This window comes from Cryptotermes secundus, unplaced genomic scaffold (assembly GCF_002891405.2).
Source record: "Cryptotermes secundus unplaced genomic scaffold, Csec_1.0 scaffold540, whole genome shotgun sequence".
In the NCBI taxonomy this organism is placed as follows: Eukaryota; Metazoa; Arthropoda; class Insecta; order Blattodea; family Kalotermitidae; genus Cryptotermes; species Cryptotermes secundus.
Window position 1 is genome coordinate 2,046,560 of NW_019742447.1, and position 19,222 is coordinate 2,065,781.

Genomic DNA, 19,222 nt, shown 5'->3' on the forward strand with positions numbered 1-19,222 from the left:
AAACCTAAGGACAATTATGACATGGCGAGCGAGTATTTCGTACTTAAATTTTATGGCTTTCCGTCACTCACAAGTTAGTTTGATGTTACGTACATTATTAACATTACAGAATCCACATATTCCTGCCAGTTTTAATATCTATTTTGTAATCAACAAGTGTGTAACCCCGGTCAAAGTTTGACACTTCTCTGGCCATTATCTCCGTAACCGTTCAACTTTGGACATAGGTGTTTTGGGTTATATCGGCATACTTTAACATAAGGAACACCCTCCCGAAGTTTGGCACATTCCTCCTGGGACACCCTGTATATTTATTTAAAAATTTATATGTAATTTATTACATATCTATGTAATGAGTGGGTTGTTCTAGTATGTTTTTATGTTAGTTTATCTTGTCTGTAGGGCTTCTTTTGGACAGATTTATTTGCCAGCCAATATTTATTTATGTATTTATTTATTTATTTAGGTGAAATTCTGCATTTATAACACATTCACATAGGCTAATTTTTTCAGTTTTTGTACTTTTTATGTATAAGGTAGGTGTGTTTTTTGCGATTGGAAGATTTCTTTTAAACTTGCGATGAAAGGAGAGTTGTTTACTTATTTGTGGTTAATTTGGCAATGCTGTCAGTAGCTCTTGTTACACAGCTTGAACTGAAATTCATGCGCGAGCTCTCCATAGTATGATTCCTTGTTCAAAAACAAGTAAGAAATATTGTACGGTATATCCTGTGACATGTAGCTTTCAGGATACATGTATCTGTCAAATGGTGTAAGCCACCAAGTGATCAAACCATGGTTGCCTCATACCTACAGTAGGCGTTTAAATCAGCCTTCATCTGTTTCAATGTGGACAGCAGTGTGCTACACAGCATTCTCTTGAGTATGCCATAGCATGTGGACAGCAGCTCAAAGCTGCTTGAAGTCTTGCCACGAGATATTCAGTAATCCTACAAGAATCTGTATAAACATGCTTCTGAGGTGTTCCCACAGGAAAAGATCCATTGGAGTTACATCCGCTGACCAGGGGACGATGCATTTGACCCTTGATGTCCAAACCACTTTCCTGAATATGTTGTTTTCAGTCACTGCTAGATGTCTTCCCTATATGATCATCATCTTGCTGAAACCACAACCACTGCCTCACAGCTAGAGATACAGCTTCAAGCAATCCCAGTAGACAATTTCCAGAAAATCGTGATATTATTGATCAGTCTGTCAGGTAGCAGATAGAGGCCTATGACAGTGGCCCCAATGATTCCAGCCATTATGCTGACAATGCTGAAGTAGACTTCATACCCATAATTGTAGATAGCATGAAGATTATTTCCATGCCCAGAGGTTCCTGTTGTGGATACTGAACACAGCCCCATACATAAAACATGCTTTGTTTGTCCACAGAATGTTATGCAAAAAGAGCTCTTCCAGAATGTGTTGATATTGTGGCCATTTGCCAAATTGCATCCATAGAGGATGGTTTGGTAACAGAAGTGCATTCTGTAAGTAGTGATATGGATGCAACTTATTGTCTTGAAGTGCTTCAATGTTCCTCAGTTTGGCAAGTCTTGAGTTATCATGTGATATCAGATGAGCTTCTCCATGTCCTACATTCCACAGCTGTAGTTACGGCATCTTCATTGGATGGTGTCCATACATACCTGCGTTCGCAAGTACCATAGGTGTTACAGTCCTTTTCTCATAGAGATGCTGCTCTAGTTGAAACACATTAGTGTCAGGATAACGTAGTGTGTATTCACATGTTGCAGCACCAACTCAGCTATTACAGGTGCCAAGGATTAAGAATATGTTGCAGTATTTGTTGTGTGTTTGTTCCATGATCATTCATTCACTTTTGTGTCTTGAGTACACCTAACAATGATTTATGTATCATCATGACAAATGACACTTCTGAGAAGTATGTTACCCCCATCTGATGGTGATGTGTATGTCAAAGTCTGACTGTCTGAGGGCATATGATGTATAACATTCTCAACTTTTTCTTTAAGGAATGACAATATAGAGGGCTTGTGTGCAAGTTTTGTTTCACTCTGTATAGCTTCAAATGGTACGATGATTAATGAATAATGGATTGGGAAGGATGTGGAAGGAGGCAGCCATGGCCTTGTTTGATATATCCTGGCATATGCATGGAGGGTTAAAATATCTAGAAAATGCCTCGGTAAAACTGAAAGTAAGAAAGTAAATGAATGACTCAAAAGTTGTGTTCTAGCTGGAATTTACTGGGCTCCTTCAATCTGAAACATTACTTCTTATGCTAACTTGCTTGGTGACATTCCATTCCATTTACAAATAAAAAGCCAATTGAGGTCCTGTGCATATCCTTCAGCCAGTTGAGCAGGAAGGACACTACTCACATATTACCCATAATACAGCAGGTGCTGGAAATGCTCTCAATTGTTCCATACGCATTTTTGGCATTTCCACAAAATGTTGATATTTGCATGTTGAAATTTTTCTTGGGAAACAGTTAATATTCCTCCAAATATTTTCTTCACTTCATCAGTTGTGTGGGGTGTGTAGTAACATAAAGGGACTTAATAGTAGCAGTTAAGACTAAGTTAATACTGTTAAAATGAATTGTATATATCAGGAGTGATTGGTTAAAATCAGTTAAACTAAGTTAAAAAGTCTTGCTGAGTAGATAGAAGGATGTGATGATGGCCATCATTGTATTGAATTAAGAGATCGTCATAGTCTGTACAGAACCATCTTCACAGTTTTATGTTGTATTTTTTCTTTAGAGATATTTGTGAGATTAGTGATATTAGGGAATGTTAGCATCCAGATACTTTTCCTATAGGAAAAATAATTTCCGTGACACGAGTTGGCATTTAAAGTGGAATGAGACATGAGCTTACATATATCCTGTCTCATTCCACTCGCTTGAAACAAATCAAGCGGTTATGCATCTTAAATCGACTGGTATGCCTTTCAGTGTTTGTATTTTCAAAATCCCCGTATCTAATTAATTCAAAGATCGCAAAATAAGTTAATGGCAAAAAATGGCCGTACAACTTTTGTATAGTTCAGACGCACCTGTAAGTAATAGATATCTCAGTTTGACTTTCATCCAGTGACATATCACAGTCACCAATTTTGTTAATCTCTTCCCAATAGGATTTTTGCAGTTGCCAAGTATGGCAGTGAATTAAAACAGTATGCTGCATGTGCATGGTCTCATAGTCCCTTGGACATGCTTTTGTACAATTGAGAGAAAGGAGGGGGGGATAACCCTCACTGTTGCAGAAAGCAGGTACTTTACAAAATGTTGCCAGGGATCCAGAGTGGCAAACATAAATTGAAGATATTTGTTTGGGAACTCAGTGCAGCAAAGTTTATTTGTACCTAAAAGAGATGAAATAACAGGAAAGAAGGAAAAAGAGACATAATGAGGAGTTTTGTAATTTATAATCTTCACCAAATGAAATTTTATCTGGGTGATCAAATAAAGGAATATGAGATTTACAGCAGTGTTTGCAAATTTTGGTCTCTTTTCCTTTTTCCAGGCTGTAAACCAAAGGATTCATATCTGCTTTATGCAATTTTCATCCCATCAGTGTTGCAGATCTTCTAGCAAGCCCTCAGAATAATATTTTGTTTATGTTTATAGATGTTGACTTTGCCACATCAAATGGCTGGGGATTTGTTTGCTAGCAAAACACCCATATGAAGACTAAAAGTTCCTTTTTATGGGCACTGTATGTAATTCATGTAACTTTTTTTCATTTCAAACACATCACACAATTGTGTTGATGGATGAACATATAATTTTTATGACATGGTGCTGTTCAGTTAGAAGGGTAGAATTTTGGTAAAGGAATGAAGTGAAAGTTGGAAATGTTGTTTACATTGATCATAAAGGGAGAGCAGGAAGGGCATGTAAGAAGTAGACAGGTACAGATATTTTTATTTGTGCAGACTGGTACATAAAGAACTAGTCGTTTTTCTGTGTGGCCAACAGAGAAAGGTTAAAATGTGTACCAGCGTGAACTGCAAGAAGGTGGACAAGCTCAAGATAGACAGGTGGCCAAGTTAAGTAGGGTTAGTCACGTGTACATTAATACAAAATTCAACCAGTTGTGGCAGATGACTAACCCAAAGAGGTAGCCAGTTTCACAGGCTTGACTGTATGTTGATTATATAAAGCATGTCAGTGTTTCAGTAGCATGTTACTTCTGAGAACATGTCTCAGCCCAGTATTCAATTTTTGTGAAGTGTTTTAATATTACTGCTTATGTGTTTTTTTAGATCATATCATTTCACATTTTTGGGACATGTATTTTGGCCAAATTTCCTGTCTGAACTGCTCTTTCCAGTACTTGGTGTTAGAAACGTATGTGACAGTAATTATGGAAGAGAAGTAACTGGAGAAGACTGAACAAACTAAGGCACAGGCAAATATTTATTTCCTCTAGCATTTGCTTGTTACAGTGCCAATCACTTGTACTTCTTTTATTCAACTCTTAATTGCCTCCTTAAATTTTGGAGCAAAATTGCCATCAATGGTTCACAAGCTAAGTTCACAGAGGTGAGAGAGGTTTTGAAAATGTCATGATCACTATTCTATTTTTTTTAGTAATCTGTCAGACATTAATTAATAATGATTAATAATTGTATTAATACAATTATTAAATTTGTGGACATTATCCAGTGTCCTGTTTTTTATTGTTATTTAAAAACAGTGTTTTGGAGACTAGACTGTCTCCATTCTCAGGTAAAATTATACTCTCGATATGGCTAGTCCTTATCTGAGGGCATAGAACAAACACAAGATTGGATATATAAACCAAACACAACGTGAATTGTCAGTGGGAGTTAAGACAAACACTACAAAACTCCACATACGTGAGGCCTTACACCTGTGGCCGTGCATAATTTAACGACTGAGTCCATAAAATCTGGGTTCTGTCAAAATACAGATACAAGAAGTATTGAGGATTAAAATGCAAGCAAATGAGAATTTCTAAATACTGAATATGACCTAACAGAAAATGAAAGTACTTGATTGAGGCTTCTGTATAGTACCAACATGAAAACATGACTTCCCAATATAATCTAAACTGGGTGGAGTTGTTGTTTTCTGATTTCCACTTCAGTGATGGGAGTCCAGATGGGAGAAATGTCCAACGTGAGTTGACTGACCAAAAGAGCTACCAGAGATATGGGCAGATTGCTTGTATTTCCCATAGGGGGTGTTTGGTTCAGTTTGCATGACGGTCTTTCCTGCACCCACTTAAGAGGTTTCAGTTAGTATTGGAATGAGATTTGACTTTCCTTGGACCTAGAGTTATAAGCATTTTAGTGAATTAGAACAAGGGGCTACTTAAGGAAAACATACAATTTCAGAATTCTCTATGCAATTAATGGACACAGGAAGGTGAAACTTCATATATATCACTTCTTAAGAAGACCATACAAGCTTGCAGAATTTTTATTACAGTCTGAGGTAGAATTTTCCTTCTAAACTGCGTTGATATGACATGGAATGAGTCGTTTCTACTGTTGAGTAATCATTTTTGTCCATAAGAACTCTAGCTACAGAATCTCATATGTAACAGTCGCATTTACTGAAGAATGATGTAGTAATTTGTCTTGTAGACTTAAAGTTTGTCTAGGCCTTGTGGAAAACAAAGGGGAGAAACAGCCATGTTACTTTACTTAATAGTTTTTGTTGATTATTTGATAGTGTACTAGAGTAAATTCAGCTATACCTCCACTTCCCCATGTCGTCATGGCATATACTTGCAATTGTTTTATTTTGGTGTAGGAGGCTGTTGATTTTTATATTGGCCAAAAGGATACAGCTATCAGATGTTTGTATCACTTGGTACCAAACATTGTAGTGTAGTGGTTAATATTCCTTTTTTATTATTGGAAAGTCCTGGCTTAGAGCCATGGCCACTGTACCAATGATCCTGAGGAGTTTCACGACTTTTTTTCAGCCCCTTTAGGCAAAGTGGTGGGATTGTACCCCTTAAATAGGTCACAGTTACTTCTGTGTCCTTCAGGGTTCTTTATAATTTTCATCTCATTTGATGCTGATTAGCACATACAGTTGAAAAGTAATCATTAAATAGGAATAAAGAAAGTAAATGGAACACTTTGAAAAGTGTGAAACTGTAAGTTTTCTGTACATATCTCTCAGAAGATGTTCATTACAAATGTTCAGTTGATATGAAACTTCCCTTAGTGATGGTATAATTATAATGAATTGTTGTATCAAATGGGGATAATATGGTTGTCATCTTAACATAACTGGTCAAAATGACATGTTCTCCACTTGTTTGTCAGAAAAGAATGACATTTATGCTGCTAAGAAGGAAGTTACACTCATGGATACTGTATGGCACCATAAGATACATTAACCACAACATTCGCAAGAGCAAAACAGGACACTGAACTGTAAGCAAGAAGAAAGGGTGTGCTTCACACTGGAGTACACAGAGCTTCCAAAAGCATTCTTTAAGAATGCAAGGTCTTTTGGTAAGGGAAGTTTGTACTTCAGAGTCAGCATTTTAAACAGCTTATATTGGTTTGCAGCTGTTTTGTTTTTTAACGAGCTCTTTGATGTCTGTAAATTACTTTTTGGCTGTGACATGTTATTTTTTAATTGGCTTAATGAATTAAAATAAACTTTGTATCGCATTCCATACTACTACTTCAAGGAATATTCTTTGATTGGATGTGTACTTAACAAGTTTTTTTTGTTTCCCTAGTAGTAGCATGTCAGTTGCCTGAAAATCTCCTTTATTTGCTTTAGTAAAGTCTTTCCAAATTTAACACAAATCCATCCATCCAAGTTTTCAGAAGTTGAAATTTGTAACAGGTGGAGGCAAATAGTCATTATGTATTGTTAAATTTTTAAGTTACATTTGAGAAATTCCACCAAAACGGGAATTATGGGGAAACAATGTTCCTTTTGTGTATCAGCACATCACGACAGTAGGAATTGTGATTCAGATTGCATGCTTTCATTGTAAAATGGAGCCTTGTGATTAAACATTTGAGAGACACATTTCATGGATGAAAATGATAGAAATGTGCTGCTATGTAGATAAGAAACATTAGGTCACAGGAACTGTATTTGGAAAAATTATACCTTAAGTTATCACTGTGAAACAGACTTTAGATTCCATTTTCATACCAGTGCAATGTGCGGCTGTGATACCACAGTAGTGAGTCAGACCCCCATTAGAAAATTTATAGTCTATGTAGTCAAGAAATGATTGTATTTTACTGTACATCAGAAAGAGAAGTACAGTTCTTTGTTGTTGCAAGGTACTATATGGCAATGTAAGAATGAACACACATAATTTACGATTGTATTTTAAAAGTTTAATTGAAGAATAGAGAAAGAAATCATTTTGCATTTTTATCAGGAATGTACATTGTTGAAGACATCTGTGATTGGATACTGAAGGCATTTTGGTCTTCTGATCGTACATAAATGATTGCAGTGAACTTCCTAGAAAGATTAGTACACGTGTAGGTCACAATTTTCTGCATTGTCCAAGGCTGAAATTCAGTATTTCAGAGCTCAGATGCTTAAAATTGACAAAAGTTGACTGTCTTAAAATCTCTCTCAGGTTGCAAAGTCTCCAAAACTCAGGAGACCCAGAGGAATTTGTTAAAATGAATGATCCAGAATTTGAAATGTCCCATGGTCTACTATGCTAGAAGATCTGTCCTTGGGTATTACGTATTTGGGATAAACTTTGTACAGCATATTAGGAAGAAAAGCAGTCCTCAGCATTGCTAAGGAGTGGATGTAATCATGCACTTTCCATCTGTCCACAATTAAGCAGAGATAGTGCTAATTTTATAATTCTTTCTGTCCATGCTTGAAAATGTCCATATAAGAAATGTGAATTGTCCGGATAAGCATGTATGTTTCAATACTGAAGTCTGACCATGATGGAAGTGTAAAAAAGACTACTATGAAATGTCATTCTTAAACTGGAAATTTGAGGTACATTTGCAAGATGTTTCATTGAAGATGTTATTTATATTGAAGGGATGCATAAACTTACTACAGTCCTGCTACTCTGATCCATCAGAATTAAACTGAACTACTGTATTGACAAGTTTCACTGGCCCAATTATTATAAATGCATTTGTGTAGACAGTCAGGATAAGGGAGTAAAATTTCTTATGTATTTAAAGCATAAATGCTGACATCACTGTAATTTTACTGCAATATTATTGATCACAGGGAATTTTCTGGATGTTTGAGTGTGAAGGAGTTTAGCTCAGATGTGTGTTTTTAGCTTTATGTGGTTTGTAAAAAGAAACTCTTCTACCTTTCACAGCATCAGACGGAGATTTTTTGGGAGGACTTCTTACATTGTCATTTTCATTTCCAGCATTCAGCGAATTCCATCTTAATTGAGAAGGAAAAGTGAATATTCCATTGGTATACTCAGATTTTAGGACCATTCTTTATAAAATTGAATCCTTGCAGGCATCTTAGTACTTGTACTACCATGAAATCATACCCTTATATGTCATCATAGTTCACTGAATAGATGAACATTAGCTGTCTGCTTATCGTAGGCTTTTGTTCAGTGTAAGCATGAATATTTTATAGATTCATGTCAACATGCCGTGCCCATCAGCTCCTGAATCCTTTGGTAGTTAATGGGGAAATTTGGTATCAAAAACTTAAACTCTGGGTAGAGAATTAAGTGTTTTAAAATTATTGGCCAGTTTGAACTGACATTTTATTGAAGACTAAAACATTTAACATTATCTTGACAAATACAAATGAAACCGAAACATTTAGAAAGAGAGGTTACATAACCAATTGTGACATTTTATGATGAATATACTATATTATAATACAACTTTCTGTTTATTTTGAGGTAAAGCTGTCACTTTGTATTGTTTGAAATTCATACTAAAATTTCTATAAACATAAACCTTATTAGTCTCTGGATGTACGTCACTAACATTTGTCACTTCATTGTATACTGGAGATATACCACAAGTTTCATGTCGTCGTGCTGTATGGCCAGTTCCATATTTCACTGAAGTCTGTCAAAGGGTTCAAACGCTTGAAAATATGATGGATGTATATATTTTTCATGTTAGGTCCATATTTTTTATGCATGCATACAGATTACCAAATACTGAAACTTACTGAGCGGGCTGGTATAACAGTAATGCACTTAGGAGGCACTCCTTTTGAATCTTCCTGGAACACTGGTTCTCCTGACTGAGGCTTTTCTGTGGTTTTCCTCAGTCCCTCCAGGCAAATATCAAAGTGCTGCCTCAGTTTGGCCATTACCACTTCCTTCCAAGTCCTTTCCAATTCATTATTCACCAGTCTGACCATTTGATATGTAGTGTTAGATACTGACAGCATCATAAAATAAACCACAAAAAAGGAAATAATGAAAAATTCATTAATATTTATATGGATATGACCACTGAATATTCATTAGAATATTGGATTTGGGAAATGTGAGAGAAGATTTAAGTTGCATTGTATAAATCATATTACTTACCAACTTTGACATGTGTGACAGAAAGGTAAATGTGGGCTGGAAGGTATGCAGATTGCAAGCAGTAGTAGAAAGGAGGTTTGTACAGACTTAAATAACAAACTTCAGTATTAGGCCACTGGACAAAATCTGAAGGTAGAACATACCACAAGAAAAATTGGTAAAATAAAACATACAGTGATGTATATATACATTATGCTTGGGCAACAACAGGATTTGTTGAGAACTTCAGAATTGAAGATGATGAATAAATGGCCACTGGAAAGATATATTTAGTAGGATAAGGACAGAGTGGAGGCAGGTTATGGTTAGTTTTGTAATGTAACAGCAGCGTTCAAAGAGAGATGTGAATCCAGTGTAGCATAACCACAGTCTTGAGTTTCAGATAATTCTTTGAAGAACGCATGTGCATGTATGTTTTAAAGTGATGTTTTTAAGGCTTCAGATTTGTTCAGTAATTCGTTAGTTCCTTCATTATGTTCATTGTTACATTTGTAAATTAGAGTTGTACGATTGAAATTCGTCCTTCAGTGTTATAATGCCATGTTTAGAAATTTGGTTTTGAGAACAACACAAGGGTAATGGCATATGATTGGAATTTGAAGCACTTCTGTGAATCAAGTACTGTATCACATACTTAAATTAAATTTTACCACAAATTGATAAGAGAATGCATGTAATGTCTTCACATTCCTGCATTAACTAAGTTGAATATTCCAGTCTTGAAGCAAGATGTTAAACAAATGACAGAGAAGAGCTCATGGGTGTAAAAGATGTATGGCTGTATTGTTTGTGGCGTTTTATGATGATGGAACATTAACATTGAAGGTTTTGACAATGCAGAAGTTTCAAAAGGGGGTGTAATTCGAGAAGAGAGAATTTTTGTTCAATATGAGTAAATCTTGGTAAAAGGTAAACCTGTTTGTCTTGATGACAATGGAAGTGAAGGGAATGAATATTGTATTATTATCACTATAGTAATTTCACTTCTTTTATCACCCCAGTAACAAGTCACTTTATTGATTGAGCCAGCCCAGCTCATTGCATAACAATGAGTTCCAGGAAGAACTGATGACCTGCTTTCCTTTGATATGGCACAGACCACTTAGAAAACGCCCAGTCCAGCAGTTCTTTTATTATTACATGTGTATTCATTGGTGCAGGAACTTGTTTACTAGTCTATTGCCTAGCAGCCAAGCCATTGCATAGCAACGATAGGAAGATGCACACATAGACATGGAAGACTGGCTAACAACAGAGGAACTGTTGGAGATAATGTTTTCTCTGTGGTCTGACACAAAGTTGTATAGAGAGGACAACTCCCTGCTCAGAAATTACCTGACCTGACTGACTTAGGACCCTGGTTATAAGTCAGTTACAATGCACAGAAACCAAAGAGTTGGAAGACTTAATTACTGAGTTGTTGCATAGCAACGGCCATGTCTGCACCATTTCTCTGACTGCACGGTTCCAACTTTCAGGCGGCATGTCACATGCACCTAATATGTTTATGTGGTATTGTAATGGTCATCTCTTCTGGCTCTACTATTCTGACTTTCAGGAGTTAGGGAGATGCACAGACATACAAGACACACATCAAGGTGATCTCATAGTCCTCCTCTTATTTTTTTTTAAATAGGAAAATAGGCTAAAATAAATGGTTCCTTTACTGGTATCTTCTGACTTTATGAAGAATAAAATCACGGGGCAGCTGATTTTAGTTGGTATTTGAAAAACGGTACTCAGTTCTCTGACCACTGAACTTCATAGCATTACATCCCAGAAGACCTAGACTTATATTTATGGCTGTGATAATGTCAAATCTCACACAGTAATCCTGAATGAAGAGGCTGCTCTACTTACACTCTGAAGATGGAGGCTTCAGGTTCCCAAAAAATATTGATATCTGCAAAATTACACAGCATCCCATCCCAGAAGACCATAATATCTGAATTCCACTTTCAATAACCACACAATGTAGAGACTGTGTTCATATACATGGTCTGATATTGGAATCAGGTGCTTTGGAATGCACTGGTGTAAAAGCAAAGGTGGAGTAGGAGAAGTTCTATATGTATGAGCCCACTTGCAAGTGTTTTCAGCTTCAGCAGTCATTTCTGTTGATTTTTTTTGTCCCCAACAAAGCCTATTGTGCAGTTGGAACAAGTTTTTAGGCAGGAATTTGGTGCACTGAGACATGGAAGAATTCCAAAGTGGGATACATTTTTAAAAAGGGTGAATAATTTTCATGTTCATGCAACTTCAAGATTTGTCCAAAGTATACACTCAGTTCACAGACCAGAGATCATTTAAAGAGTGTAGCAGAGTCTGTCCCACTCAGCTTTGTAGCAATCATTGCCCTTCAAAATTTCAAACACTACTCTTCAGCAAATTTTGCACAAAAATTTGAGTTATCACCCGTACAAAATTGAAATCATTCAGCACCTAAGGGACTGGAATAAAGTGACATGCCAAAGTTTCTGTTTTTGGAAATTCTGGATAATGATGTACATATGTTAAGTTTGTTGATGATGTCTGATGAGACCCATTTTGACTTCAGTGTACATGTTATTGAGCAAAATTTGTGGTACTTGGCTTGAAGGGCATCCCATAAATCTACATGAACAGCAGTTGGAATTCTACCATGCCTTGCGCATCAAATTGTAGCCAACAAATTCTTATAGTTGAATATGTTGTGTCAGTTATGTTTCCATTTCACCCCATTTAAAGTCCTTGTAACATATATGAGCCGGGTGGTAATCACTATGCTGGAACAAATTTGCAACCAACTTATATGCTTTACTGTCATAATGTTAGGGACTTGGCTCCATGAGTTGCTGTTAGAAATTTGCAGAGCATGTTTGATTTGAGGTCCTTGGGGCTGTGCGTGAATATTACATTCTTCTGGAATGTGACATGATGTAGTTTGGAAGATACCTGTCTACATCTATAGAACTACATAGTACATCCAGTAACTTGTAGAGCAGTCTGTCAGTTCAGGCTGTTCACATTGACCATCTCTTGAGCCTGTTCTACCCATCCAGAATACAAACAGGCAGAGGTTTGGAAGTGACCGGAGAATGACAAATTAAAGTTTTTGTATTCTCTCATGTTTCCTTAATAGTGTTATTGTCAACATTTTAGTTTTCTTTCATATCTCCATTGGAATTGGATGGTGGTACTATATTGGCATTTGGGATCATGTTATGCAAAGAACTATTTAGATGTGTTTTTGTAGATGATGCCACGTCTGGTAGTTTCACAGTGGTAATGAATGTCAAAGAATAAGGGGAATTGAGAGAATTATTACTCTTGTTGGATGCGTTGTTCACTTTATTGTGATTTCACTGAACATGCATGAATGCATCTTGTAAAATATGTACATTATTATTTATATGCATGTGTTAATTCATTAGGGATAATTTTGAAGTGTGAGCAGAATACACGTGAGCACTTCATTATATGTAATATATACTTAACTAATATCATTTGTTATATGCTTTGTGTTGTTTGTATGTATTGTGACTTTTAATTTCCTTGTGCTTGCATCAGCTTCAAATTATTAAACTTTCTCATCTGGAATTCAGGAGCATGGGTCAAAAACCACAGATTGGTGTGACTTATCAAGGATATCATTTGTATCTGAAAGCGATCCGTTCCTAACAAAGGGTTATTGACACTGCACTGCCTTAAATGTCTTAAGTCATGCATGCAGACTATATGAAAAAGGTAAGCATTCCTATGGTATGTTTTAAATTATGTGCATTTTGTTGTGTTTAACCACCTCTGTGTTATATCCTTCATTTCACGTGACTTCACTTGTGGTCCAGTGGTTGTGGATGTGGTACACAGTGAATTGTTACAAGTAGGGAGTAATTATGCAGTGAAATGTGTAGCATCATGTACAAGATAGTATTAGAAAGGGAACATTTTTATATGAGAAGTCTGTTGTGGAAATGATTACTGGGCTTACTATGTGATACTTCATTTCCACTTGCAACAGATGTTGGGCTAGATGGCTGCATAGCTGCATTGTTCATAGATGCTGAGGTAGCATTGTAATTGTGACAGGTTTTGATGTCTTTGCAAAACTTGCTGATAATGACAGTTTAGACAAAATTAATAAGACATCTGCAGCACACAGAAATTGGAATTTGTAGACACTGCTACTAATTTCGACTATTGTTTCTATTTTCCATTTTATTTTCATGGCTTGTTGACTTAAGTGAAGTATGATGTACAGATGCTTCTGATACAGTGATGGGTTAACACACAAATAAACAATACAGGGCACTTGAAAGTACATTCTCTCTTTACAATAATAGCAGTACGTAAATAAATTGAAGATTCATTATACTGTAGTAACTACAGTACATACACTGGAAAATAAAAGAGTGGAAGAAAAATTGGTAAAAAATGTATAGGTTCTTACATGGGGACTTTGTTTGAAAGCCTGCCACAAATCTTTTGGCCTGTCGAATGGGAGGGACACATGCTACCACATGTGCCATACACTTGCCACAGTTGACAGGCCTGTAGCCTATACACATCACAATTTCTCTCCAGGATTGCTCCAATAAGTTTTTGGACAGCTACCGTGAAGTGAGCTTGTTTATTATGTGCTGGTTATCCCATGCCACTGCTGCATTAAACATTGTCATTTATATTGCTTCATATGTTAAATGTCACATGACAGTTGCACATTGAAAGAAATGTTCATCTGCTATGCTTGTATGAAAAGTAAGGAGAAGATTTTGCCATAAGCTTCGGGATAAATTGATTCAGAGACATTGCACATAGTTTCTCATATATGATTGACCCTGAATAAGTTACATTGGAAATGAAATTGATTGTCCCTCAGTAGACTATTGGTACTTATTGAATAGTGAACAACAGTTAGTAGTGTTGAACTGGTAAGCCAGGTTTGACAAAATCAGCATTTCACATTTAGGCCCCTATTGCACATACCATTGTTTTCCAGAAGATAACATCTATGCAGTTTTACATAGGGAGATTGTCTCCATAAATTACTAAAATTTAATCTGAATTGTTGGAGCTGTGTTTGAGAAAATAATTTTGTGTTGGGGGTGGGGGCAGTCATATGAAGGGCCCAATTTTTGGAGCTGGAATCTTTATTATTCGCCTGGCACTGGCTTATGATGGGTACTCTCTTCAATACCAAACATGAATAAAATTGCAGGATTTTAGGTTCTAACAGCGGTGGTTATCAAGTGTACTATCTATATCAGCGATGGCCAACTGGCGGCCCATGGGCCGTATCCGGCCCGCAACCTGATTTACTCCGGCCCCCCGCCAAGTCTCAGGTTTATTTTAAAAAATCTTAACTTCACAGCTGTATTGGCATAGAATTCAGTTTTTAATAGGATGTTTCATTAGCTTACAGCATTTTGCAATTGACTGTATACGTTCTTACCGAGTTGGACAGTTCAAACTGTTTTCTAATAACTGTGTTCATGTCATGGAAATTCCAAGTCCCCCAACCCTACTTCTGCAGGGAGATGACACTGAAGGAAAGACCGTAGTGGTGAAGGATTTATGACGCCTTCAAAATAATAACCATTCCCAGCTTGCTCGCAAGGATGGGATGTTTGCCGTTTCTCTCGGCATCCTGGCCTTTGTTAAGTGCCAGTTTTAGCAGAAATGTCTTCCAGTTAGTGCGATTTTAGAAAGTGAAGTGTGAATATGGAGTGTGAGTGTAGAACTGTTTTTCAATTAAAATTGTGTTTGAAGTTATTTTAAGTGATACAGCATGTCAAATAGTAAATTGAGAAAAGTTGATGGTGAAACTAGGGCATTCAAATCTGAGTGGGAACATGACTATTTTTTTATATTAAATAAAGACCTCAAGCCACAGTGTTCAGTATGTTTTCAAGTGCTAGCAGTTTTAAAGGAGTACAACCTAAAGAGGCATTACATGACAAATCATAAACATAAGTACGGAAAACACTCTTGTGAATCAAGGAAAGTAGTCTGCGATCAGTTAAAGAAAAAACTTTTCCAGCAGAAATCTCTTTTTACCAATGAAACAAAACAACAAGAAGAAGCTTTGCTGGCTTCTTATTTCGTGACATATGAATTAATGAAAGCTAAAAAAGCGTTAAGTGATGGTGAATTAATTAAGAACTGTGCGATAAAGATGGCAGAAGCTTTCAATGAAAATAAGGTAGGAAACAAATTTCAAACAGTGCCCCTTTCAAAACAGACTGTTACTAGGAGGCTGGAAGATATTAGCAACCAGATATCTAATAATGTGAAAGACATTATCGCTAATTGTTCCTATTTCTCAATCGCTCTCGACAAAAGCATAGATGTTTCGAATACTAATCAGTTGCTGATATTTGTTCGTGCAATTAAGGAAGATTTTACAATTTTCGAAGAGTTGTTACAAGTGTGCTCTTTACACAGCACAACTAGAGGTGTCGATATTTTTAACGCTGTTAAGAGTGCAGTGGAGGAATTCGGTGGTTTTGAAAAATTGTCCTCCATAGTAACAGATGGCGCTAAATCAATGACAGGGACAATAAGCGGTTTTGTTGGATTTTTAAGACAGAATCAAATTACTGTACCTACCTTGCATTGTATTATACATCAGGAGGCTCTATGTGCCAAATCAATTAAACTGTCTACCACCATGGCTACTGTCACAAAAATTACTAATTTGATCAGAGGAGGAAATCGATCACTCACTCACAGAAAATTTCTGACCCTCTTGGAAGAAATGGATTCTGCTTACGGGGACCTGCTTCTGCACACTGAAGTAAGATGGTTAAGCCGTGGGAAATGTCTGGTACGGTTCTTTGAACTCCGTCATGAAATAGCAACATTCCTAAGAGAAGAGGTTACGAATTCTGCTGAACTGCAGAATGATCTCGAAGACGTCGAATTCTTGAGAAACTTGGCCTTTCTCACTGATATCACTCAACACTTGAATGTCCTGAATCTGCAATTGCAAGGCAAGAAGCAGACAATATGTCAGATGGTTGGCTTTGTTGACAGTTTCCGTAAAAAGCTACATTTATTTAAGTCTGCATTGGACAAAAATAACCTTCTACATTTCCCTTGCTGTCGGAAACTCTCAGAAGAAGAAGAAGAAGAAGGCATGGAGTTTAGGGACTACACTGAAATTATTGAAGATTTGTCTTCAGAGTTCGACGATTTAACGATTTTGAAAGCTTTCAACCTGATATTTCTTTATTCAGTAATCCTATACATTGTGATATAGAATCTCAGCCAGGTCATCTGCAATTAGAGCTTTGTGAACTTCAATGTGACCCATCCTTAAACACATCTCAGGTTACTGGAATTGACTTTTGGAAACTGCTTTCACCAGAACGTTACCCACTGTTACGAAATAGGGCTCTCAAACTTTGTTCTGTTTTTGCAAGTACTTACATATGCGAGACAGCGTTTTCATCGCTGAAGCATGTAAAGTCTAAGAACAGGAACAGACTTTCAGATGTCGTGTTATCACATATTCTTCGAGTGGCAACCTCACAATTAGAAGTGGATTTTATATCATTGGTTTCCAGTTTTATGAAACCACAGTGCTCTCATTAAAACAGTGTGTATATGAGGATTTAGGTATAATCATTAGACCATAAAAACTATGATTGAAAGCCTTTTGTGCTCATCCCTGCTGAAAGAGGAATTTGTGCTGTTTTATGGTAAGTAATTGCAAATTTCAAGGCATTTTATTTTTCTTTCTTAAATTATAATTGCATTTTTCCCCAGCATATATAAAACTAAACATAAGGCATGATCTGGCCAGTGTTTCTTTAAGAAAAAATGCTCTGGGGATAGAAGTGATAGAAGGCAATAAAATCGATTGGTGAAATTTTCAATATCGGCTTAATATTATTGGTGCAACGTAAAATTTAAATACATAGGTTTAAATGCACTTGTTTTTACACGTGTTGTGACTGATTCAGTTTGGGTGGCAATACTCGCCGACAACTCTTCGGAAAGAAACACTATATCTGGCCCCTGATGGTGTTCTATAAACTAAATTTGGCCCTCGAGATGTATTAGGTTGGCCAACGCTGATCTATATAATGCCATGTAGTCCATTGAAAGTAAACCAGTGTTTCAGAGGAGCATATTGCCTCCATCATCAGGGTCAAAAAATAAGCCAAGCAAGAAACCATTGTGAATGCAAGTGTCAGCCTAAAGATGAATAAAATTCTTTCCAACCATTTATGTACTAGCAGGGCACACACATATATGTACATGCATACGCACACAAACACACTATGTGCTTGCGATTATCAGAATTGTACACTCCAAAGATATTCAAACTACCCAGGACGGAGCCACTTTCAAACTGTTAAACGAGGAATATTTCGGGTTAATTATTTTGATGTGGAAGACAGTATAGTTTACAAGTAACGGGTTCATTATGGCTGTGCACAAATTTTATCCATGAGAAGTATTGTTGGAGAATTCATCGAAAAAGAAATCTGCCGATCAGTGTATCAAGCAGCAAGCCATCATTATACAGCTAAATCACAAGTTGGCTGCGCCATAGCTCAAGCGGTTAGTCGCTAGCTTCCCACTGCAGCGGCCCAGGTCCAATCCCACGTCTGGTCAAGTGGGATTTGTGGTGGACAAAGTGGCTCTGGGGCAGGTTTTCTCTGAGTACTTCAGTTTCCCCTGCCAATCTTCATTCCACTAGAAGTGGCTGCAGTACAAGGGACGTAGTCCCACCCCACTAGCAATAAAAAATCACAAGTTTCATTTTTGACACCAAAGTATGTTACTTGATTTTGAGAAATTTGTTCATTTTAGTGTCAACATGCCATAAAAGGTTTCCACTTGGAAACTGAGAAGGCCGCTGTAATTGTGCAAGCTCACTGTACAAGAATTGTAAAATATTCTTGAACTTATACGATGAAAAATATTTTCATATAGGTGTGAAGTGTAATTTGTTTGCTACTGTGCATGGTAAAAATCATTGTGATGAGATTGGTGGAACATTAAAGCAGCTTGTAGCATGTGCTAATCTTCAGGCAACCAAGAGAAAGGGCATTTAACAGTAGAAAATTTGTGTGAACCAGAGAAATTTACAGGAACTGCGTTCTTTTACATAACACTGAAAAAAATCAGAACATGTGTTCCAAGACTAACTGATAGGCTACAGGTATTACAACTCTTCCTGGTACATGGAGCCACCATCAGTTTGTGTCCATCAGGACTTCTGAGCTTAAGCCATTGTGTTAGGATGCCTAAAATTAATAAATTTTGGAATGCTGGAACCATAGAAATACTGTGGGGATATGTGTTACTAGATCACTGTAAACATGTAGCCCTGGTATTTGTGTGGGGGAAGATGGGGGTATATACAGAAGCATGCCAGGCCAGTGAGAACTAAGAGTGCCAGTGATGATGAGGGCCAGCAGCAATTTACCCAACCCAGTCCAACCGGTGAATGAGTGTGCTGAGACAGAGCACGGAGAAAGTAAGAAAAGGAACCAAAAAGATGGAGGAGGAAGGCAGCACGAGGAGAGGGGAACAGGATGTGATGGGAGTTGAACTTTAAATTATAATCACTTGTAACTGAGAGAAGGTAGTGTCTAGTAAATCCATTTTCATCTAGAACCCACAGCATTGTCGTTCATGTGACACTGGTGTCAGAAGTTGAAGTGGACCCAGTGTATCAACTAATTAAGGATAGATTGGAT

The 19,222-nt window shown here is 36.9% G+C and overlaps 1 protein-coding gene across 5 annotated transcripts in view; it reads left to right on the forward strand.

Moving 5' to 3' along the window:
• The window catches only part of LOC111873189 (serine-rich adhesin for platelets), a 94,074-nt gene that overhangs the window by 16,931 nt on the left and 57,921 nt on the right, over positions 1-19,222 (forward strand). For 2 of the 5 annotated variants that reach the window (XM_023867698.2, XM_033754999.1), the window contains exon 2: positions 13,112-13,253. The exons of 1 other annotated variant lie outside the window; for it this stretch is intronic. In XM_023867698.2, coding sequence (XP_023723466.1) covers positions 13,230-13,253 — 24 coding nt within the window. In that variant the 5' untranslated portion in view covers positions 13,112-13,229. Of the gene's footprint in view, positions 1-6,312; positions 6,505-13,111; positions 13,254-19,222 lie in introns of all 5 variants that reach the window. 2 more of the 5 variants (XM_033754998.1, XM_033755000.1) reach the window with 2 other exon arrangements.